The sequence below is a fragment of the Hevea brasiliensis genome, chromosome 2 (assembly GCF_030052815.1).
Source record: "Hevea brasiliensis isolate MT/VB/25A 57/8 chromosome 2, ASM3005281v1, whole genome shotgun sequence".
Classification (NCBI taxonomy): domain Eukaryota; kingdom Viridiplantae; phylum Streptophyta; class Magnoliopsida; order Malpighiales; family Euphorbiaceae; genus Hevea; species Hevea brasiliensis.
The window spans coordinates 15,774,509-15,799,824 of NC_079494.1; the positions used below are offsets into that span (position 1 = coordinate 15,774,509).

A 25,316-nucleotide genomic window follows, 5' to 3' on the forward strand; every position below is an offset into this window, starting at 1 on the left:
CTAATTTTTTTTCGATTCAATTGCTCCGCCAGCCCACGACCTGACTGCACCGGTGGCCAGACAAACGTCTTAAAGGCTAAAGCCCAAAACCATCAAATTTACACAAACAGCCACGCCATTTACTTCATTACAGGGCTGTTTATGTCTTTTAATGTAGGAATCCCAATATTCCAAACGTCACTTGCAGGCAACTTTGACTCCTCACCCTCTAATCCCCTCCATAACAAGTTAATTTTCTCTTTAAAATTTGCCCTCCCTTTGTTCTATCATTTTCCACTCTATCATTTTCTACCCGTAATATGTTCAATGGTTAAGGGTATTTCTGTAATTGAATGCACCAGCGATACCGCCAATTCCCTTCATCGTTTCTTCAATCCTCAGATTTCTGAGAACTGAAAAACAGTTGAGACGAGAGAGAGTGAGTTAGAGAGAGAGAGAGAGAGAGAGAGAGAGAGAGAGAGAGAGGCAGAGGAGGAGAAGGAGAAGCAGAAGCACACTCGCGTCAACACAGAAACAGTTGCTATATAATCTATAGATTAGTGAGTTTTGGTGCTTGTGCTTGTTTCTTTCGAGAAGGTGATGGCGATCCCACAGGCGGAGTCACACCGAGCAAGGGCTCGGCCACCGGTGGTCCGCAGAGTCCCCTTGCGTCAACTACTACGTGTGACTTCAGTCGCGGGTGGAATACAATTCGGATGGGCTCTGCAGCTCTCTCTCTTGACACCTTACGTTCAGGAACTAGGAATTCCGCACAAGTGGGCCAGCATTATATGGCTTTGCGGGCCATTATCGGGCCTGGTGGTGCAGCCACTCGTTGGCCACATGAGTGATCGCTGCAACAGCCGGTTCGGCCGCCGCAGGCCGTTTATTTTTGCTGGGGCAGGTTTAATTTGTTTTGCCGTTTTAATCATCGGCCACTCCGCCGATATCGGATGGTTGTTGGGTGACAGGGGAAACACCAGGCCAAGAGCTATCGGAGTTTTCGTGTTCGGATTCTGGATACTGGATGTGGCTAATAACATGACTCAGGGTCCCTGTAGAGCTCTTCTTGCTGATCTTACTGGTAATTATAGAGCTCCAATCCACTTTAAAATTTCACTTATTTGTGGCATTTTTTTGAATTTGGATTGAGTTTGTTTGGAAGAAAATCAAACTCTAATCGAAATCGTGATTTCGTTAAGATTATTTATTTATTTTTGGTATTGATACGATGAATTGGCATCTTTTTTTTTTTTCTTTTGTTTTTAATGAAAGAGAAAGCAAAGGTTCATCATAGGATTTTTTTTAATTATTGTTCATTATTTTAATTTTGATTGATGTTATTTTATCTTTTTTTTTTTTAGATCTTATTATTGTCTAAATAGTGGTTTTTCTGAAGGGGACCTTTCCAATTGAACGGACAATTATGTCCCTAAGTGATAATTTCGGGTGTGATGGTTTGATTTGTCTTGGAGTTTTTTTGAGTGGAAGGTGGGCTCGAGACTGACTGGCGAGCAATTGGCGTCTCCATCAGGCTTTGTCGTGGTCGGTTTGGCCTACTTATAGACTTTCGATTATCAAATTATGTCGTGAGGTTAATCTAATACCACATGCTAATGCGTTAATTTAGGTGGGAGCCATCTTGATCTTACGTTTTCTGTTTTTTTAGGATAATAATATTTGCACAACGAACCTCAAATATAATATCTACAGGCTTGATTTTATTTATTTATTTAGGGTATTGAGGTCTTTTATATTTAGATTTATTAAAGACCAGCAGGCAGCCGCTAGTACGGCAATGACGAGGCCTTTGTATATCGGATCAAATTAGAAAAAAAGGGTAAATTTAATATTTTATGTTTAGATTTGTGCATAATTAAAGTGTGTATAATGAGTACACAAATCTAGATGTACATAGTTGATACAACGGATGTTAAGTTTATTTTCATTTGTGGTTAAGCTTATAGTAGCTGCCAAAAAATAATAAGAATAAGCTGTTTTTCTTAAGTTGATTGGATAATATCTTCTTGCCATGATTTACAAATTTGTTCATCATAATGCCAAAAGCTTTAAGAGAGAACTTTTAAATGTTTTATCGTTTTAAGTGTTCTTATTTTCCATCCAAATATGATTGAGTTGAAATCACATTAGATTTTTACTAAAATTTTCTAGTGGTATGCCAATGGGAGATTTTAGTATTTTAAAATTCCAGCACTGGCCATATTTCTGAGAAAGTTGGACAATTAAGGCATGATAGCTGTTGTTTGTAAACCCAAGTGTTAGCTTGGTCAGTAAGTTTTTCTCTATAGTCTACACATTGTTGATCAAGGTTTAATTTTTAGAGCCAAATCATAATGAGAGATTTTATTTCCCTGTGAATTCCCTATTTCTAGCGTGGATGGTTTGCCTTTGACTAGATTGGGGAAATAGACCTGATAAAGTACGCCAAAGCTGAACATAATACCCTCTGACTGTAGTATTGAAAAAAATGTGGTTAAACTTGTGAAGGATAAAGGCAGATATTGTATGGATGCTCTCTGGACCCAGTTCCAAGTAATAATTTTCTTTGTATTTGACGTGTGTCTTTTATCATAGGTCAAAAGGTAATTCCTTTTTGGGTCAATAATTACTGGCTATATGCATATAGTAGGATATGAACTCCTTTGTTGAAATGCTGCATTGGTCTTCGCAAAGGTTTAATTTCTTCTATTTCCCAGCCCTTCCCACACATAAAATGGAAGGAAAATGGGAGAAGAAGAAATCACTTTTATTAAATTATGTTCTATGTAAAAGATTTTTTAATTTTATTTTATTTTTCCTAAGGCGGGGAACTCCATTTACTGGATTCTGAGTGGATGTAATTTTATTTTGAATTTCTTGTAAGGGACTAAATTATCACCTAATATTTCAGATATAAACCAACTTCATTTAATTAGTGAAAATAAAAAATGTACTCAAACAAAAAAAAAATAAATAAAAATTGAACTCAATAGTGCTGGTGCCAATGGTCCTCAGCTGGAAACCCATCAAGGAATTGTTTTTAGAAAGGTTGTTTTTAGAAAGGTCCATCACCTTCTTGTACGTACGAAATGCCATACAAATAGGTGACCCTTTGAAGTGTAAATTAAATATCTGTGAGCACTGATCATGGTTCTTTTCTTTTTCGAAATGCCAGTTCTTACCAAGGGAAAAAAAATAGGCAACAATTTTGACATTTTCCTACTGGTAATTTTCTTTAATGTTAGGAAAGGATCATCGCAGGACTCGAGTGGCAAATGCTTATTTCTCACTATTCATGGCAGTTGGTAATATTCTTGGCTATGCGACTGGAGCATTCAGTAATTGGTTTAAGGTTTTCCCATTTACTGTTACTTCTGCATGTAACGCTGACTGTGCCAATCTCAAGTCTGCATTCTATCTTGACATTGTTTTCATGGTAATTACTACATATCTAAGCATCACAGCAGCTCAAGAATCACCTCTAGGTTTGTCCGACAGATCAACACCTATTGCTGCAGATGTGTCAGGACAGTCGAGCCATGCACAAGAGGCTTTTCTATGGGAGCTATTCGGGACATTTAGATATTTTCCATGGCCTGTGTGGACAATATTGTTAGTTACTGCTCTAAATTGGATTGGTTGGTTTCCATTTCTTCTCTTTGATACTGATTGGATGGGTCGAGAAATCTATGGTGGCAAGCCAAATGAAGGACAGAACTATAATATTGGGGTCAGAACGGGTGCTTTTGCTCTGATGTTGAATTCAGTTTTTCTTGGAATAACATCTGTGCTCATGGAGAAGCTCTGCAGGAAGTGGGGAGCTGGTTTCATATGGGGAATTTCAAACATACTGATGGCTCTTTGCTTTCTTGCAATGCTTATAACCTCCTATGTTGCGAACCATATTGGCTATTTAGGTCATGATCTACCACCAAATGGCATTGTAATTACAGCAGTTGTGATTTTTGCAGTTCTTGGTGTTCCGTTGGCGGTAAGCTGCTGACTTTCTCCTACTCCCAGTCTATGTGGTCTTCAATTAAACCTTTTCTGGTATAAATAGATTTGGAGCTGAATGAATAATAAAGTTCATGGCTTAAAATTTATTTTGGACTCTAAAATGTCAAATGCACTGCACTTCACAGTCATAGCTTTTAATGAATTTGAATTGGAAGTTGTTGATCTTCTTAGCTAGTGGCATAAATTATGGACTACCTTATCATCTGATGCCTCAAATGTGCACTTCTAACCTGCAGCCTTGAAATTGAAGGCAACAAAAGAAAGAATGAATGAAAGAAATAAAGATGTTAGGACATCCATTTGGCTTGGGAATTCCTCTATTAGAAATTAGAAATAGCCCCAAATTATAGTCGGTTCCAACCATGCTTGCAGACAAGGGATGGCAAGATTGGTTGGTCTTATTTGCATTCTTGTCCAAATATTTCCTGTGTAATTATTAGAAGAAAACTTATGTTACAGAATATTTCATTGCAGATCACTTATAGTGTGCCGTATGCCTTGATATCCTCACGGATTGAACCTTTGGGACTTGGTCAAGGTTGGAATTTTTTATGGTTTCTATTTCAAAGTCTTCTTTTGTTTCTAGCTTTTTCTCTTTTGGCAGTTTACCTGCTTTTGTCTTGATGACGCTTTCTTGCAGGTTTATCAATGGGTGTTTTAAATTTGGCAATTGTAACTCCACAGGTTTTTTTTTTCCCTTGCATTTTTCTTTGTAAATTTTTATATTTACTCTCCTCTCTCTCTCTCTCATTGTGTGATGTAGAACAAATAAAGAACAAGGACCAATCCTTGAGAAAGAGAACTAATACTCAGAAATTATATTAATCTCAAATAAATGTTATAACAAAGCTAAAAATAATTAAAACAACTAGGCCTATATATAGTGTTTGTATAAACATAACTGTTTAATTAGGAATTAAGGATCTCAATCTGTCCAGGAATTAAGAATCCCAAAACGCTAATCCAATTAGGAATATACAATAAAAAGTCCCTACAAATTCCTATTTCTATATTTTTTCCTAAAATAGGTTTGTGGTCAAATCCTTACGATTAGGAGACGAATCTGCATCATTCCATCTTAGTTGAAAAGAACTCAAGTCCATGGAGTTAGATTTGCAAATAAGCATCCAAGAGAGAAGGATCCAAAGTCTGAAATTCCTCGTGTGATCCAAGTGGTATCAAAATCAAGACGGCCTTGCCACTTGACAAGAAATCTACGAAATCCACCTTGCGAGGAAGTACGAACTCATCATCAAGCACAGCATTAATGACATCTTTAGACTGAGGAAGTGATGTTTACTTTGGCACAAGCTGACTTGTAGAAACACTAGAAGGCAAAGTAGGAGGCTTAAAGGTGCCTTGATTAGGTGACAAATCCTCCACATTGAAAACAAGACTAATATTCTTATCCTTAGGTAAGTCAAATAAATATGCATTAGATCCAAATTTTTGCAAAATGGAGAAAGGGCCAATGGCTCAAGCATTGTGCTTCTTTAAAGAATTTTTAGGAAATCTTGCAGGACGAACATGAATCATGACATAATTACCAACATTGAATTATTTATTCATACAATGCAATTCAATGGCAAGTTTATAATTTTCATTACTGAAAGCAAATTTTCACTTAATCTCAGCATGCAAATCATTAATATGCTGAGCAAAAGATTTAGTAGGTTGTGACATATGAATATCAGGTGGACGAGGAACTAGGTCAACTGGGTTAAGGGGAAATAGCCATGAACAGGTCAACTGGGTTAGGTGGGAATAGCCATGAACAAGCTCAAAGGGCTTTTACCTGAGTAATGATTTACTGAATTGTTGTAGGCAAACTCTGCAATAGAAAGAATCAAATCGTAATTACCTTGCTTCTCACCTACTAGACACCAAAGTAAATCATCAAAGCTATGATTCACAACTTCAGTTTAACTATTTGTTTGAGGGTGAAAAGTTAAGAAAATTTCAATGTAGTGGTAAACAACTTCCAGAGTTTCTTCCAAAAATAACTAGCAAACTTGACATCCCTATTTGACATTATCGAGAAAGGTAAGCATTGCAATTTGACAACTTTCCTAATGACCAATGCAGCTATATATGAAGCATCACATGTCTTAGTGCATGGAATGAAATATGCCACCTTAGAAAACCTATCAACTACCCCTAAGAATAATGCCCTCAAGCTATTTTAGGTAACCCAAGAATAAAATCCATGCTCACATCTTTCCAAGGGGTATGTGGAATAGGAAGAGAAATGTATAAACTAGTGTTATGCTTCTTAGGCTTAGCTAACTGGCATATGTGACACTGTGAGATGATCCTAGCAACATCTCTCTTGAATGATGGCTAATAGAACTTGTCTTTAGCAAGAGCAATGGTCTTATCCTTTCCAAAATGTCCTGTTAATCTACCTGCATGCAATTCCCAAACTAAAAATTCTCTAAGTATAAGGAATGCACAATTTAGTAGCTTTAAACAAATAACCATCATGAATAACAAACTCAACAAAACCATGATGATTCCTTGTTCTCTCTTCTTGAAAATTAAACCAAAATTAGGACAAGTATCATATTCACTTTTCAGTCTATCAAACCTAATGACATGTGCACTCATTTCATGAAAACTGTTGCCATATGACTAAGTGCATTAGCTGCTTTATGCTCAACACTAGAACAATGTTTAAGAACAAAGGAATACTCATTAAGAAACTCAACCCAACTAGTATGTCTACAATTCAATTTCTTTGGTGACTTCAAATATCTCAATGCTTGATGGTCAAAAAACAAAACAAACTCTTGTGGCAATAACAAAGATGAAGGGACTGGACTATAACATAAAACTCTCTATCATAAGTGAAATACCTTTGTGTAGCCTCATTGAGTTTTTCAGTAAAGAATGCTATAGGATGGCCTAATTGACTTGGTACATCTCTAATGCCAACACCAGAAGCATTACAAGTAACTTTAAAAACTTTATCAAAATTAGGATGCCTTAAAACAGGTGCTTCAGTTTTTTTCAACTTAATTTCATAAAAAGCTTTAGGAGCTGCTTTAGTCCAATTAAACTCACATTTCTTAAGACAATCATTAATGGGAGACATAATTGAACTAAATCCCTTAATGAACCTTTTATAGAAAGTAACCAACCTATGATAATTATGCACCTCTGAAATGACTTACCTTTTTAGACTAGTTGCTATACATTGCACATATACAATAAAACCTAACAAAAGCACTTCAAGTTGCATTAAAAACACACTTCTTAAGATTAACATACAATTTTGCTTTCCTAAGAGTCACAAAAACATGTCGAAGATGATCTACTGCTCTTCTTTAGATTTACTATAGATTAAAATATCATCAAAATAAACAATAAAAAAAACTTACCAGTGAAAGGTTGTAAAACATGGTTCATGACACGTACAAAAGTACTAGGTGCATTAGACTATCCAAAAGGCATCAACAATCATTCGTACAATCCTTCTTGGGTTTTAACAGCAATTTTCCATTCATCATCTGGTCCAATCCTAATTTGATGATGTCCACTATCCAAGTCAATTTTAGAAAACAAACAAAATCACGCAAACAAATCCTATATATTCTTAAGTCTAGGAATTAGGATACCTCAGGGGAGGTATCAAGTTTACAATAACAAGGAATCTCTTTAGCTATCACAGCTAAGCAAAACCTACTTTGCCTCCCTACCCTTTCACAAGCTATGTGATTCAAGATGGTAATTTCCTTTTGAGCCTTAGGTGAAGACTTAGGCTTTGTTTTCATTTGGGAAGATTTGGCAAGTGTGAAAATAATTTTCTTCTCCTTAAACTTGAACACATAGGTTTTGTCCTTGCCATGGTTAAAGCACATCATGCTCATAAAGCCAAAGGCGACCTAAAAGAATATAAGAAATATCCATTTGTAAAATACGTTAATAAATCTCATTTTTATAATGAACCATTTAGATGGGGACAAGGCATCTTTCAGTGATGGGTAATGTTATGTTATTTACCCAAGTAACTCTAAAAGAGATGTGGCTTTACTTTAAGTTTAACTCTATCAATGGCTTTTTTAGTTACCACCTTCATGGTGCTCCTCCTATCAATTACAAACTTACATGACCCATCCTCACTTTTAACAAAAGTATGAAAGATGTTAATAAGTTTCCAATCATTCATCATTGATAAAACGCAACGAACAACATTAACATGCTCGTCATCTATACCTAACTCATCTTCATCATCAGAATAATCAATAGGTCTTACAACTTCTTCCTCATAATCAGAAGAATCATGCTCATTTCATGTTTATGCTCATATGCTTGCTCTAAAACTAATTCACAGTGTGGATACTGAGATGCAATATGACTCTTATCATGACATTGAATGCATTTTATGGAAGAGCTAGTAGCTCGAGGCGCGTTAGATGCAATAACATAATGAGAATTAGAAGAAACAATCGCTTTACCTATGCCTTCACCAATGCTATATTTGGAATTGAAAGACGATTTTGACACGGCTTTAGACTGACTTGGACCTACAGATTGGGAGATGATTTAGACTGATGTCTAACAATCTGTGAAGCAAATTGACGGGAGGGGAATTGTTAATACCTCTCTATCTCTAAAGCCTTGTGATGGCTTCCTCTCTTGTTTCAGGAGAATGCAATTTGAGTTCTTTTAGAGTGTCAAGTCTCAATCCATTAATAGAGTTCTTTTAGAGTGTCAAGTCTCAATCCATTAATAAACCAATGAAGTACAAGGAAAAGGTTCTCAACTGAGTCGCAAAACAAATCATACCCTAGCAAAGTTTCTTCAATTTTTTCCATGTATTCAGTTACACTAGAGGTTGATTGCCTAAGATTCATCATCTCGTGTTATATTGTCCTTATAATAGCTGGGCGCATATTTCTCCAACTTACTTTTCATGATAGTCCACTGAGTAATAGGAGGCTCATTCAAGAGCTTCATATTGCGTTGAACACTTTGCCAATATCTTCTAGCAACTTCAGTCAATTTGATTTTTGCAAAATGAACACGCTCCAAATTAGACGTGATAAAAATCGCAATCCTCTGTCCCATCTAACTAATATGTGAAAGTATTAAGGTTCAATTTTTCATCATATTCAGGAGCATTTAGTTTGACCTTCCTAATGATATCAACATGTTCATTATTAACATATCTAGGAGGTTGCTTATGGTCCCTATCAAAAGCTTTGCCATAAGGATTAGGTTGCCTATAGTTTCTATTAAAGGCTTTACCATAAGAATCAGGTTGTCTAGGGTCCCTATCAAAGGCTCTACCATGAGGATCATAATGCTCAAAACAATGGTGTTGCCTAAAATGAGTGTTTGGTGGTTCATCAACAACATGCTCATCATACCCAATAGGTGTCATTTCTTCAAAGTGCAAAAGCGTATTACTAAAAAGGTTAAATATCACTTGTTTTGATGTTTAACAGACTTCTTTCATCAATTAGTTTGCCCATAGCTTCAGTTGTGCAGTGAGTTGTTCTACTTGTCTTTAATTCAATAAATTCAGGTTGATCATATAATGTGGAATTATGGGGTGGTTGTGAGGCAGAGACATGGAGATTATGTTAGTCATGGTGAATGAGGGATACAGAGTAGACTAAAATTAATGCAAATAACAAACTTAATGCAAACACATACCAATAAGAATATTAAACTCAGTTTTAATGATTATGTCTAAGTTAAGGGTTACTGGTTTGGACGTATGTATGGCAAATAAACAAAGAGATAAAATTAAATGAAACAGAGTAAGGCTAATGTTGAATGGATGAGGTAAATTATGAAGCAAATTCTTGAATTTAAAACACCTTACAAAATTGCCTAATTTATGAATAATAATCAAGTTTCAAATAGAGGAGTGTACCTAACCGAAAAACACAAAATTCACCTCCTTGGAGTCATTTTCTGTAAAAATAAAGTCCAAAATTGGACTTAGGATGTCGAAATTAGCTAGGTGGGATACTGTTAAAAATTGCTGACGTGGTAGTGTTGACATGGCAGAAGACATGCCGCTGTCTGCTGATCCGTCAATGATGTGGCAGGATGCCGTGGTGTTGACATGGTGGAAGCATAAGTAGATTAGGTGCATGTAAGCTAACGAATGTCAGGTTCTAGTCGGATAGCAGTTCCAACAACGAGAACAGGTAGATTAGCATCGGCAAGTGTCCAAGGATGGTTCAGATGCCAGAGAAGTTCGAATTTCAGTTGAGCCTTGAATCGGATCATTTCCAACCTGGTAGGATCTTTAACTTAGGCCAACTTTAGGCAATCGAAAGAGGTTCTCTAGACTTGCTACAGGCTGATGAGTCTTCTGGAAGTGGTGGCGTGATAGCTGGATGGCTGCTAGTGGTGGGTCTTGTGTGAAGTGTGGGCAGTGGTGATGTAGAGCAAAGAGAAAGAATCAACAAGAAGAAGAAGAAATCAAAGAATTTTGAAAAGAGAACTAATTCTCTAAAATATTATTAATCTTGTAAGATTGTCATAATAAAGCTTGTCTAATAACAATAGAAACTCTAAATCTTATTTATAGAACTAAGAATTCCGATCACATTAGGATTTTAGAACATTAATTCAATCCTAATTAGGAATTCTAAATTAAACTAAAATAAACTATGAAATAATAAAATTCCTAAATAATAGACCTAATAAAAATAAAATTCCTAAAGAATAAAATTATTAAATTTCCTAATTTTACATGGACTATAATTCCTAAATTGTATTAGGAATATTATCTTCCTATTCTGCATTGTTCTCTCCTAGTTGGAAAAAACTCATCCTCGAGTCTTAAAGTGCAAGAGAATCAGAAATTGCATTAGGAGAACAATTGACTCTTAATTCTTGTGTGGTAGCAAAAAGTTTGAAATCAAGCATTTCATGCTTTCCTTTGCATCTCTAAAAGGATCTAAACAAATAAAATCAAGCTTATTAACAGTTGAAAGGCTCTTTAAATCATTAGGAATAATTTGATTTTCTTCAATCTCCATTAAAGTTTCCATTGAGTGATTTTCTTTATTATGCAATTTTTCTTCCTCAAGCTTTGCTTGTACATTTTCATCAACTTCTTGCTTTGGAGTAGGTTCTTCAACATGTGAATGTTCAATACTCAAATCTTTAGGTTCTTTGATCTTAGGTTCTTCAAGTGGCTCATTTTCAATTTCATCTTCAACTTCAAGTTGCTTTTTAAATTCAAGTTTCTCTTGTTGTTGGCTTGCTTTTCCAAGATTTTTTGCCTTTATATTTTCAATACTTTTTACTGCATCCAATTGTTCTCTCAATTGGAACAAATGTGCTTCTTTTTATTCTTTAAATTCTTCAAATTCTTTATCCTAAACTCATTGATGAGCCTGTTGACCATGATACTAATTCTTACATTTTTCAAGTGCTTTCTCCTTATATTGTAAGATTAGTTGAATGTCTCGATACTCATCAAATAAACCACAAGGGGCATAGTTAGGACCTCCATACAAATCAAGCAAATAACACACTTGATCAAGTTGTTCATAATAATCATCAATTTCATCTTGTATTCTTTGAATTGCATCCCATAACTCATCTTATACCTTAACTCAACTCAACTAATCTAAGCCTTTATCTCAAAAATTTATTAGGGTCCACTATATGGATTCTCTTTCTCCACTCTAAATGATTTTGGGTTAAATTTTCGGAGATGTGTAATGCTTCTAGGTCGTATTATACTACTCTCCTCCAAGTCAGTTTATGTCTACTCCTTTTCTTTCTATCCTCTAACCCAATTTGCTTTGCTTGTCTAACTGGAGCCTCCATACCAAACCACCTTAATCTCCCTTCTCTCAACTTATCCTCAATTGGCACCACTTCTACCTTTTTTCTAATACTCTTATTACGGGCTTTTTCTTGTCTAGTATGGTCATTAATCTACCTTAACATTCTCATCTCCGTAACTCTCATCTTAGATACATACGGCTCCATTGCCCAACACTCACTACCATATAACATGGCCGGTCATATGGCTGTACGGTAAAATTTTCCTTTCAACTTTTTGGGAATCATGCGATCACATAAAACTTCCGTGGCACATCTCCACTTTAACTATCCGGCTTTAATCCTATAACTAACATCTTCTTCACATCCCCCATCTACTTTAAAGATTGAGCCAAGATATTTAAAGTGATTATTTTGGGACAATACCATCCTATCCAAACTAACTCTATCCAAACTAACTCCTTCCCTATCACCAGTTTAGCCTTCACTGAACTTGTAATACATGTATTTTGTCTTCGTTCTATTTAACTTGAAGCCCTTTGACTCTAATGTATTTCTCCAAAACTTTAGCTTTCTATTGACTCCTTGTGTCTCATCTATCAGAACTATATCATTCGCAAACATTATGCACTAAGGGATACTCTATTGTATATGTTTCATCAATTCATCTAAAACTAATGTAAAATGGTAAGAGCTCACAACTGAACCTTGGTGTGATCCAACTAAGATAGGAGAATCTCTTGTGTCCCCTCCCATTGTGCGCACAATAGTAGTTACTCTTTCATATATATCTTTTAACACTTGTATGTACCTATAGATACCCTCTTTTATTCTAACACTCTCCATAAGACATCTCTTGGAATACTATCATAAATTTTCTTCAAATTGATAAAAACCATATGTAGATTTTTCTTCACATATCTATATTTCTCCATCAAGCTTCTAATGAGAAAAATATCTTCCATAGTTGAACGACCGGACATGAAACCAAATTGATTGGGAGAGACAAAAGTGTTATGACGTAGTCGATGTTTCACAACTCTCTACCACAACTTCATAGTATGGCACATGAGTTTAATTCCCCTATAGTTTGAGCAATTCTGCGTCTTTCTTATTTTTAAAAATAAGTAGTAAAATACTCTTCCTCCATTTATCAAGTATTTTCTTTGATTTTAGAATCTTATTAAATAATTTAGTTAACCATGCCACTTCCACATCTCCCAAACACTTTCATACTTCAATTGGTATTCCATCGGGTCCACAGGCTTTACCCACTTTCATTCTCTTAAGTGCTTCCTTTACTTCTGAAGATCTAATCCTTCTAGTGTAATTCACATTCTTTTCTATTGTTCTGTAATCTATATTCACGCTATTACCACTTTGACTATTATTAAAGATATCATCAAAATAATTTCTCCATCTTTCTCTAATGTCTTTATCTTTCACCAACACTTTTCCTTCATCCTTAATGCACCTAACTTGATTGAGATCTTGACATTTATTTTCTCTCCTCCTTGTTAATCTATAAAAATCTTTCTCCCTTTCTTTAGTTTCAAGTTTCTCATATAACTTTTCAAAGGCTTGCACTCTTGCTTGACTAATCACCTTTTTTGTCTCTTTCTTTGTTATCTTGTACTATTCATAAGTCTCATTATTATCACACTTAGGTAATTTCTTATATCATTCTCTCTTTCTTTTCACTGTCTTTTGTACTTCCTCATTTCACCGCCATCTCTTTTTTGAGGGTGGTCCATGTCCTCTAAACTCTCCAAGTACTTTTTTAGCTACTTATCTAATTTTTGATGCCATCTGTATCCACATACCATTGGCCTCCACATACCATTGGCCTCCACATCCAGCTTTCATGCTTCGGACTCGATAAGCTCATTTTTGAACTTCACTTACTTTACTCCTTTGAACTCCCACCACTTTGCTCAAGCTAAAATATTTCTTCTAGCCTTACTTGAATTGTTTATAAACTTGACATCTAAAACCACTAACTGATGTTGACTTGTTAAAGCCTTTCTCGGAATAACCTTGCAATTCTTGCATAGAGCTCTATTTGTCTTCCTAGTTAAGAGGAAGTCAATTTGGCTTCTATGTTATCCACTTTTGAAAGTCACTAAATGCGATTCCCTTTGTATAAAGTAGGTATTTGCTAGTATTAAGTCGTACGCCATGGCAAAATCCAGGATGCTTTTTCCCTCTTCATTTTGGCTACCAAAACTAAAACCTTCATGAACATTCTCATAACCTTACCTATCACTTTCTACATGTTCATTCAAATCTACCGATGAGAACATTCTCTTCATTCGGTATGCTTTGCATTAGATCATCCATATCTTTCCAAAATCTTTATTTATTCTCACTATCTAGTCCTATTTGTAGGGCATAAACACTAACTACATTTATTATTTTTTCTTCTAGTACTAGCTTTACTAGTAAAATTCTATCTCCTACTATTTTCACAGCTATTACGATATCTTTCAATGTCCTGTCTATGATCACGCCCACTCCGTTCTTGTTTCTTTCCTTTCCGACAAACCGTAGTTTGTATCCTGAATTATCCACTTCTTTGCTTTTCTCTTCTACCCATTTAGTCTCGTGAATGCAAGCACTATTCACCCGTTTCCTTCAAGGTATCCACAATCTCCATTAATTTTTCTGTAAGTGATCCAACATTCCAAGTATCAACCCTGATTCTTCTCCTATCCTGTTTCTTCCTAATTGATCTCCTTTTATGATATTTTCTATTGTTTTCTATGCCTATCTTGTGTTCTGTTCTACTATCTGTTTTATAGACTAAATTCTTTACCCACACCCGTCCATGATGTGGGAACCCTTACTCATTTAACACCACACTAGGGTGTCGGCATGGTGTGTTGCTTTTGGTGAACGCCCTATACCCTTGCATATTTCTCACTACACCCGGGCTCCAATTTAGCGCATCGTAAGTAGATAATGCCCAAATGTTTATATCGTAAGAATCCATATCATGAGGTATGGCGAAATTTTTAAACTAGTTGTCACCTATTGCAACCCTCCTCCTTTATCCAGGCTTGGGACCGGCTAAGCACAAACTACTTAGGCGGAGTTTCATCTTATACCTTAGAATCATCAATATTATCTTGTAATCTTTTAGTCCACATTATGATTTCAAATTAAAGAAGCATACTTCATTAAAAAAAAACTTAAGTTTCAGCAATTTAGGAGTCATTTTCATAGAAAAAATAGAATCCAGCATATTCCTTGACTTGACCCAATAGATTTTTGCAGCTTGGAAGTCATACAACAGTTCTGACAATAAAGATGGGCAGATTAGCCATTGAAGGGTTGGGGAGGGTCAGATGGCCGGAAAATCTGAAATTCCAGTGGGTTGATATTCGAGTAGAAATCCAACCCGATCAGATCTGGAGTTTCAGCCAATTTCTGGAGGCCGAAAGGGCAGCTCTGGACTCACCACAAGCCAGCGAGTATTCTAGCAGTGGTGTGGGGCTATTCTGATTGCAAAACGGTGGCTGGTGAAGGAGAAGGTTGATCGGTATTGCTTGGTTTTCTGATTGGTGCTGCTTGGTTTCTTTCGGAGACTGAGTTTCTGGTTTGGGTTTTCTTTTTTTTTTTTTTTTCTTTTTTTTAAAAAAAAAAAAAAAAAAAAACAATAACTAAGGAATTTCGAGGTGAAGAAGGTGACAATAGAAGGTTTGAATGTTCGTGGAAGCTTTAGAGTGAAGTTGGGCTCTGATACTAAAAATTGATGTAGAATAAGGAGAAAGATTCAACAAGAACAATAAATCAAGGACCAATCCTTGAAAAGAGAACTAATTGTCCAAAATATTATTGATCTTATAAGGTTGTCATAACAAAGCTTGTCTAATAACAATAGAAACCCTATGTCTTATTTATAGAATTAAGAATCCCAATCACATTAGGATTTTAGAACCTTAATTCAATCCTAATTAGGAATATTAAATTAAACCAAAATAAACTATGAAACAGTAAAATTCTTAAATAATACACCTAATAAGAATAAAATTCGTAAAGAATAAAACTCTTAAATTTCCTAATTTTACATGGAATATAATTCATAAATTGTATTAGGGATATCATCTTCTTATTCTGCATTAGGTGGCTTCTCTGTTTTCTTCAAAGACTGTTTTCTTTGAGTTTTGAATTTTTTTTTTTTAACAGTAAACTAAGTCAGGGATTTCGAAGGAGGTTAAAATGATGGTTTGAATGGGTTGTTTGGAAAATTTGTAGGAAGCTAGGAAATTGGATTGAATTTAGGCTTTGATACCAAAATTGATGTATAACAAATAAAGAACAAGGACCAATCCTTGAGAAAGAGAACTAATTCTAAAAAATTATATTAATCTCAAATAAATGTCATACCAAAGCTGAAAAATAATGAAAACAACTAGGCCTATATATAATGTTTGTATAATCCTAAATATCTAATTAGGAATTAAAGATCTTAATCTATTTAGGAATCCTAATCCAATTAGGAATGTACAATAAAAAATCTCTACAAATTCATATTTCTACATTAGAAGACAGATCTACATCTCTCTCTCTCTCTCTCTCTCTCAATGTTTTTCCTGTGCAATTTTAAACTAAATCTGCAATATCAAAGTGACAACCTCAATAAAAAACAAAAAGTAAGAATTTTTGATGTAGTGGAATTTGTCAAAGGGAGTGACTTATGGGCTTAACAAGACCCTAGTGAACACAAACACGATCCATAAATTAATAGAACAACAAATGCAACCAGGGGCTTCCCCTTCATCACTTTGAGAACAATAACTAGTTGTCACCCCACCAATCATAGAAGATGTGAGGATTGATATATAAAATAAGTTTTTATTCGAATGATAATCATATAATATGGAAGATATTTTAGCCATTTGGCATCAAGCTCAAACTTCCTTCTTGCATGCGCGCTCCTCCAGAAGCACACACTTATAAGGGGTCAAAATTTATTGGTAGCATAATCAAACATGTGATTTTTTCACCTACTATGAATGCCATACTATCCCCCATAAACTGAAAATCCATAACCCCAATGTAAAATTACGAATCTTTGTCGTCATGTTACATATGAAATACATCGTTAATTACTTTACAAGCAAAGTAATTACTATTTACTTTCAACTGTATAATGAGGGAACACGCAATTAAAATGGAAAGTTGCAAAGTCGATAGGCTTAGCTCAAGCAGTTGGGAGGTTGGCGGGGGGAGAGGGGGATTGGAGGAGGTCAAGGTTGGACAAAAATCCCAATTTCAGTTGCATGCATGGTGACAGCTATGCAATACATGTGTTCCTCTACATAAGTTAAAAAAATTGGTTCTGCTAGATTCTTCATCTTCTTCATATTATGTCCTCCCCTGGAATACCCCAAAATTATTGGATCCTAACAACATATGAAGCATAAAGAGTCTCATTTGGCCTTCCAACCAATGGCTCATCTGTTTGTGGCTTCATTGTGTAACTTGTGTTATTCTTTTTCCTCTGGAAGAAACATGAGATCTGTTCATGTGTGAGATTATCAGATTATTTCATCTGTAAGATTATCTGAATAGGTAGTCAAAAAAATAAATAAATAAAATGTGATGTGGAACCTTTCTCTGTTATTGCCTCTTTGTTTCCAGTAAAATTGCAAACTGGATTAGATCCTAGAGTTTGGTTCTTCATCGTTTTGAGATATTCAACGAGTTGCTGGAATTTATTTGAAATTCACTCAAAAAGCATAAAATCAACAGATAAATTGAATGTCTTGAGTTGTGCATTTCAACTTTTATTCAAATCAACAGATAAGTTGAATGTGTTGAGTTGTGCATTTGAAATTTATGTCCTTGGAGAAGTGAAGCCACCTTACTCTGTAATATCTGACTATAATTGCCTGTCTCATGCTGAAACTTTAGGAAAGTTAAGTTATCAAATATTAATTTTAACTCCTATTTGACTGGTTTCTAAATCTGCTTAAATGCTTATTTTTAAATATGCCTCAGATATATTTAAGAACTGTTGCATCAGCGTGCATCATGGATATTTACATTTAATTCAAATAAATAAAAATCTAGTCTACACACCATGGTCAGGAGAACTTTTAAGATTTTTGTCTCTCATCATCCAAAATATTGCAATATTTCGGAAACTACATAAAAAAAATATTTTTGTTGCCAGATAATTATGATCAGTTTACAGGATTATTTGTGCAATAAGTGTGATTTTCCTATCAAATTTTACTGAGCAACTGGCCAACTGTACTAAGCAAATTTCCTGCTTGCATTTTTTTATGGGAATAAAAATTCTCTAGGAAAACAGTCCTTTAGCATGTCATTTTTTTTTTTTAATTTTCCTTTTAGCCATATGTGTTTTCAAATCTGTGTTTTTAAAACAGGTGATTGTGTCCCTTGGAAGTGGACCATGGGATCAGCTATTCGGTGGCGGAAATTCACCAGCCTTTGCAGTTGGAGCTCTGGCAGCCTTTGCTGGTGGAGTCGTAGCCATCTTGGGTATTCCTCGATCTGGTGCTCCGAAGCCCAGGGCCCCCCCATGAGGTATTGTTTTGTGCTTATTTTTTTGCAGATAACAGTCCATTGACAAAAGCACACAAAATGTATAGAAGTAGCAATAATTTGTGGATGTATGTTTTTATCCCTATTGATTAATAAATGCATACGCTTTTGATGTTCCCTTTGTGAATTCATTTCTTTTTTCCTATCTTTTCTTTTCTGTTATGCCAACTAGTTGAAGACTTGGTTGAAATTTCATTCGATTGGTTGTCGGCGTAGTGTTTGAGCTGACTCTGAGCAGAAAGTGCTTTCGTATGCAAAACGCAAGCCTGAGTGTCTAGAAATGTGAAATTTCATGGAAGTTTTTGAAGGTTTGGAAAATCATTAATAATTCAGAGACATCAACTACATAGTCAGCTCTAGTAAAAAGTAGTAAGAAGGATCCAGGTTCAAAGTATAAGCTTGTGCTTCCAACACACAACATATATTAGGAAAGGTAGAAAACAAGCTGTATGTAAATTCTGGTTGCACGATGGCAACTCTTATATAGTGAGATGAGTATCATAGCTGTCGGTCAGTGAATGATGAGCAAGATAATTTATTTGAATGAAGAATTTCCTCCAATTAAAATAAGCCCGCATGCTGCCATGGAAAAGTGAAGCGAAGCCCGGGAATGCTCTCGAGACTACTTCCTTACCAACAAGATAAGTTGCTCCTGATTGGATTTATTCTTCATAAGAAAATTTTAGGAAATAAATAAATAAAGGAAATGTTTGATTGCCTATTGGTGGTCCAGGCATGACGCATTAGAAGCTCGTGCAATTTTTGCGCCTGAATTTGCTGTATGTATGTAGTGAACTGTGATTGGCGACCATCAGTTAGTTTGTGAGTTATGCTGATGGAAACCTTGATGGAGACATGTCTTTTATTCTTTGATTTTTCAAAAAGCTTGATTGATTTTTATGGAAGGTCTCCTTTATGATTTTTATTCATAATAATATTAAATTGTTGTTTTTTTTAATAAATTTTATTGGTTATGTCTGAACCTTGGAATAAATTCTTGTGTTTATTGCACTTTATCAGTATCTATGAAAGCCTGTTTTGCTTTCAATGCTCCCAGGCAGTGCTTTCTGTTGAGGACCTGAAAATCAATTAAAAGACCCGTCGTGCGGTTCAAATTGTTGGCGCTAATAATGGTCGAGCCTGAAAGGAAGACATGGCAGAAGTTCCAAAAGAAATTCTACGCAAACTAGCAGAATATGATTATAGGGTTCATTTGCTCTTCGTACAAGATAATGATGATAATAGTTATGAAAGTATGGCCTTTAGCCTATATGCTGAGACTCTAGAATGGATGCTTATTTTTTATGTTAGAATTCTTGGGAAAAGAACTGGGAATATAATCGATCATGGGGACATTGTAGCTTACCTATGCAAAAGATGAGCCTGAGGCGTGATTTTTTGTGGACAAGTCGAATCCAGTAAAAAACTCACAAGCATGTTGACATGTGTGGTTATAGAGAGAGAGGTGTTGGTATCCCTTGCTAGTGACTGAGTTTTGAGATTAAGCATAAAAGCTTTTTCAGGAAAGAAAAGAGGCAGGATGAGGAGGATGGAATCTGTGAATTTGTTCTGGTTTCTAGAGAAGCATAATCTTTAATTAATGTCAAATCCTGAAAGTTGTTGTCGATATTGCATATCCTTTTCCTCCATTGAAACTTGCATTTGGCATTGGATTTAGTTTGATTATTATGCCGAGAAAATTCCCTCTGCAACTCTACTATTACAACTTGATGTAAAATGATTTTCTGATTGACAGTACCAGTGAATGGCACCACCATGTGATCCTAAAACTTGTCAATTAGGATGCTAAATTCGAAATTGGTTTTATTATCATATATTAATTTGTCTACTGTTTCCATTTCATGACACGTACCTCTCATCTACAGCATCTTATTGAGCTGGAGACACATGGAATCTGACATGGGTCGGTATGGACTTCAGAGAAGTTAATATTTTACACAGTGAAACCGAGGAAAACAGATTCTTGAAGTCTTGAAGCTGCTCAGACCTGTGATGAAAACTTTTCACTGTGGTTTTATTTTGTTCGTGAAAGATGGTGGTGGTCTGTTGTTTCGCAGACACAGCCAAGGCTCTCTTTCCTTCCAGCGGAGAGATAGTCTCGTCTCTGTTGTGAAAAAAGGGATAGAAGGTAAAGGGCTGCAGTTGGAGCACGTAATTCTCTCAGTGTTACCTTTCTTCCATCTGCCGGTTCTCGATACGGCCATCTACTGTCACCCCCATTAACACTCCTTAGTGGTCCCGTTCTTGTCAAAACAACTACCCCCACCTCCACATACCCATGAAGATAACCTTTGATAAATCCAACAATTATATTTTGTTTTAAAGGGCCATTTGTAAAAGATCCACTACACTACAATTCATTCTCTTGTAATTGGAAATCTAAGTGTTAATCCCACTCCTTCCTACTTTCTTTAGGCTTAAGCCCAGAGTACCTACAAACATAGCTGGCATCATCTTGTTCCCTCTTATCTCACAACATGGCAGATATCTATTAATTAAAAGATTAAACACCCCTCTCAACTTCATGCTTTCAACCAGTCGTAACCAGGGCTAATTAAGCCAAGGAATTTTATCTGCTATTTCATTACGTTTCATTGCCAGGACCTTATAGTTAGCCTAATATTAAGATTAAGATCATGACCAGGGGAAAATTAATGCTGATATAAGGATTTTCATCTCTATTCTACCAAAGTCTCTTGGAGCACTGAAAATTGACTGTTTAATTTGGATCTTAACAAATTGCAGCCATTTCTCCTCCACTTCCTTGAGAGCAAGAAACCCCACAACGAGTATTATTATTATTATTATTATTATTATTATTATTATTATTATTATTATTATTATTATTATTATTATTATTATTTTATTTGTTATTCCCTTTCTCTTCACCTTCAACACGAAAAGCGCAAACAAGTAAGCAAGAGAAGCCGAAAACTGATGGGGCCTTTTAGAACAGAACATCACACAAAGCTTGTCACTTCTCAAATCGGGCAGATAGTCCAAGGGATGTTTTCCTGTTTTGTGTTGATGTGGGCGCAGACAAGAAAGATGATGCTTGGGGTTTCATCACATGGGTTTTGGATGCGGAAAGAATTTTCTGGCATGCATGGCAGCTGCCTTAGAAAATGCAAACATTTCCTTGCCCGCAAAAGAATAACAGCCATTCTCAAAAAATATACCATTATGCTCCTGTCATTTCACAACTTGGATGGAATTTGCTTCTCCCATCCAACTCCCACTTGGCGTTCCAAGCTAAACTTGTTTAATCTTTTTGATGCACAAATTAATTAAAACCTATGTATAAAACCTATATATATATATATATAAGTTTAGGGTTTTAACTTTTAGACTAAAAAAACAAAAAAAAAAAAAAATTATCCACATGATTTAAAAGTTCGATTAATCAAAGTTAATGGTAGATTAGCAGACTGCCAAAAGTTCCTCCATTATCTAGACCGAAAAAAAAAAAAACTTGTTTCGTGGACCAACAAGCTGTGGCGGTAGAAAGCCTAAAATATCTGTCAATCACCCATGTCAAAGATAAGACCTAGAGCTGCTTCTCCTCTTCGCTAAACATAAAAGCAAGAAGAATTTAATATGAAGTGATCAACCTCATTTTAAGAGAGAGAGAGAGACGCTAAAGAGAGGAAGCCGAAGGGAGGAGGACCCCCTCCTTCCTCCACTTCTATCAACCTCTCAGGCATTTTCATTAGTAATAGGCACGTTTTCACAGCATTCTCTACAAAATCTTGACACGTTTCTTGGAACCCAGCAGTAGGACCCAGTCCCTTCAAGTATATATAGCCACATCCCTCTTCCCCTCTCCCTCCAAGTATTCATATTCTGAACTCCCTAAAACAAACTAGCCGCACAAAGCTTGCACTAAGAGGGTTATATCTTCCGGCCCCATTAGCATTTGTTTTTAAAAGTTCCTTCTTTTAGATCCATCAAACCTATGGATCCTTTTTCTGATGATGAAGAGGAACTACATGGATGGCCAACTCCTTCTGAGGTAAAAAGGGCGAAAAACCCATCAACTATTTACATCGACACATAAGCAAACACTCGCTAATAGCCACATAATCCTCTCATAACAGACACTCATTTCTTTTTCATCTTCTTGTTTTGTTTGCATTCAGGTCTTACAAGAAATCAAAGCCATAGGGAAGATTTCTGGTCCGACAGCAATTACAGGTATTATTCTTTATTCAAGAGCCATGATCTCCATGCTTTTCCTTGGTTATCTTGGGGAACTTGAGCTTGCTGGTGGCTCCCTCTCCATCGGCTTTGCCAACATCACTGGATACTCTGTTATCTCTGGATTGGCTATGGGAATGGAGCCCATTTGTGGACAAGCTTATGGTGCGAAACAATGGAAGCTTCTTGGCTTGACCCTTCAAAGAACTGTTCTTCTCCTGCTCTCCACCTCTATTCCCATCTCTTTCATGTGGCTGAACATGAAGAGAATACTTTTATGGTGTGGCCAAGACCAAGAAATATCTTCAATGGCTCATACTTTCATTCTTTTTTCCATCCCTGACCTCTTCTTCCTTTCTCTTCTCCACCCACTTCGCATCTATCTTAGGACCCAAAGCATCACATTACCATTAACTTACTGTTCAGCCATCGCTGTTCTCCTCCACGTCCCTCTAAATTTTCTACTTGTTGTCCATTTCAAATTGGGTATTGCAGGAGTGGCCATAGCCATGGTTTGGACTAATCTCAATGTCTTTCTCCTTCTCTTTTCCTTTGTCTACTTCTCTGGTGTACATAAAGATTCATGGGTTTCTCCAAGCATGGATTGCCTCAGAGGATGGTCATCTTTGCTTTCTCTTGCAGTGCCAACTTGTGTTTCTGTTTGCCTTGAATGGTGGTGGTATGAATTTATGATAATGCTATGTGGTCTTCTTGTTAACCCAAAAGCCACCATAGCTTCAATGGGAATCCTTATCCAGACAACCTCTTTAGTCTACGTCTTCCCATCATCTCTAAGCCTTGGAGTCTCAGCCAGGGTTGGGAACGAGTTAGGGGCTAACCGGCCGGCGAAAGCCCGCATTTCCATGATTGTTTCTCTGGTATGTGCACTTGCTTTAGGCCTGCTGGCGATGCTATTCACAATAGTAATGAGGCATCAATGGGGAAGATTTTTCACCAGCGATGCAGAGATTCTGGAGCTTACTGCAGTAGCATTGCCAATTGCCGGACTGTGCGAGCTGGGAAATTGCCCACAAACAACTGGTTGTGGAGTTCTAAGAGGAAGTGCTAGGCCTACCATCGGTGCTAATATCAATTTGGGTTCATTTTACTTGGTTGGTATGCCAGTGGCAATCTTGATGGGGTTTGTAGCAAAAATGGGATTTGCAGGGCTCTGGCTTGGGTTGCTTGCAGCTCAAGCCTCCTGTGCGATCCTCATGCTATATGTGTTATGCAGAACAGACTGGATAGTTCAAGCAGAGCGAGCAAGAGAGCTCACAAAAACTTCTGCAACTAATAACACTTCAATGTTACCAACATCATCATCAAAACCAGAATATATTACTAACAACAAAAAGGCTAATCTTGAAGAGGTATTGTGCATTAATGATGAGCTTGTGAAGTCAACTTCACTTGAAACAGATCCTCTGATATCTACAACAACAACTGTGCATTGATTAGAGTCCACTTCCCCACCATTTTTGCCCCACTCTTGAGGAGCTGATGTGAAATTTTATTTATTAGAGTTCCTATTCTACTTGTACTGTAGATCAGCCTATTCCTTTTCTTTCTTTCCTTCTTTTAAATTCCCTACTTCTCCTTGTTGTACTAATAACATTGTAGAAAAAGAGTAGACATAGTTTACATTATTTTAGAGTTCTCCATATTGGCATTGAGAGGAAAGAGAGGCAAAAAAATATGAGATGAAAACAAAAAAAAAAAAAAGGTTAAGCTATTGGTTGTTTTTAAAGCCTACCTTTCTTGTTGTTCCCTTCTCTGTTGGGCAACAACATTGACTACCGAAAATGGAAAATTAGCATAAACCTATCTTTCTATTATCTTAATACACTTCCAAAGGCATACTATTCTCCTCTTAACTTGTGTTTCAATAACAATGGCCTACAGGCTCTAACTAATAATATAAACATCTCTTTTTTTTTTTTTCTAAAAATGGTTGTGTGGAATAAAGTACTATAGGTGATATTTTCTTTTGAGCATTTCCTTCCCTTTATATAGTAAATAACAGTAGTTGATTCTTCTTCATTTTATTTATTTTTTTATTATTTCTTAGAATATGCATTTGGTTCAACAATAAGGGCTGTACTTTAGACCTTCCTTTCAACATCATTCACATGTAAAAGGGGTTATTCTTATTCTGATTGTTTTTGCTTATTCATTTTCTTTTTAACTGCCTTTTCCATCTTCTCATTTTTGCCTTTTATTTTGTTTACCAAAGCAATATATTTAATGGGTTCATTGGATATTGGCCATACTTTAACCTTTCAATAACCTTTTAACTAAAATTGATATGTTTTTTTTTGTTAATTAAATTCTTGATTCACTCCCACCATCATATATATATAATTTCAATCTTATCATGGTAGAGAATCCTATATTATACTAATAAGGTAATAAATTTATATATAAAAAAATTCCTCATATATTTTGTATAATTCCTATTGTGTTATAACCTTTCCATGCTTAACAAAATTATTAAAAACAAATTTAATTTCAATCCTATTATAATTCACATTGCAAAATTAATTTATTTCTATATATAATCCTATTTGAATATAACTACACTAATAAGGTAATTAACAAATATTTATATAAACTACTTTTTCCCTGACATAAATTATTTTAAGATTTTTTTTTCATCTGATCTTTTTCACCTTATAATTCATGTGTAAAAAAATATTGGTTTATTTTACTATATTAATTCCTAATTTTATAAAAAATTCTTATAAAATATATTTATATGGTAATTT

At 35.6% G+C, this 25,316-nt stretch overlaps 2 protein-coding genes across 5 annotated transcripts; both read left to right on the forward strand.

Annotated features, from left to right (window-relative positions):
- The first annotated feature begins 75 nt into the window (after positions 1–75).
- Positions 76–20,775, forward strand: LOC110659312 (sucrose transport protein SUC4). Of its 4 annotated transcripts, none has more exons than XM_021817212.2 (6): positions 76–1,063; positions 3,225–3,970; positions 4,471–4,534; positions 4,637–4,680; positions 18,156–18,315; positions 20,220–20,775. In XM_021817212.2, the coding sequence occupies exons 1-5, from the start codon at positions 580–582 to the stop codon at positions 18,312–18,314; spliced, it is 1,497 nt and encodes a 498-aa protein (XP_021672904.1). In that variant the 5' UTR covers positions 76–579; the 3' UTR covers position 18,315; positions 20,220–20,775. The 4 variants fall into 4 exon arrangements, with proteins under 4 accessions (XP_021672904.1, XP_021672892.1, XP_021672885.1 ...); XM_021817200.2 differs by lacking the exon at positions 20,220–20,775 and adding an exon at positions 18,506–20,166 and having other exon boundaries at positions 77–1,063; XM_021817193.2 differs by lacking the exon at positions 20,220–20,775 and adding an exon at positions 19,354–20,166 and having other exon boundaries at positions 77–1,063.
- Positions 20,776–21,830: 1,055 nt separating this feature from the next.
- LOC110659301 (protein DETOXIFICATION 48) lies at positions 21,831–24,197 on the forward strand. Its single transcript, XM_021817187.2, has 2 exons — positions 21,831–22,366; positions 22,494–24,197. Exons 1-2 carry the CDS (start codon positions 22,310–22,312, stop codon positions 24,003–24,005), a joined length of 1,569 nt encoding a protein of 522 aa, XP_021672879.1. The 5' UTR covers positions 21,831–22,309; the 3' UTR covers positions 24,006–24,197.
- Positions 24,198–25,316: the final 1,119 nt, after the last annotated feature.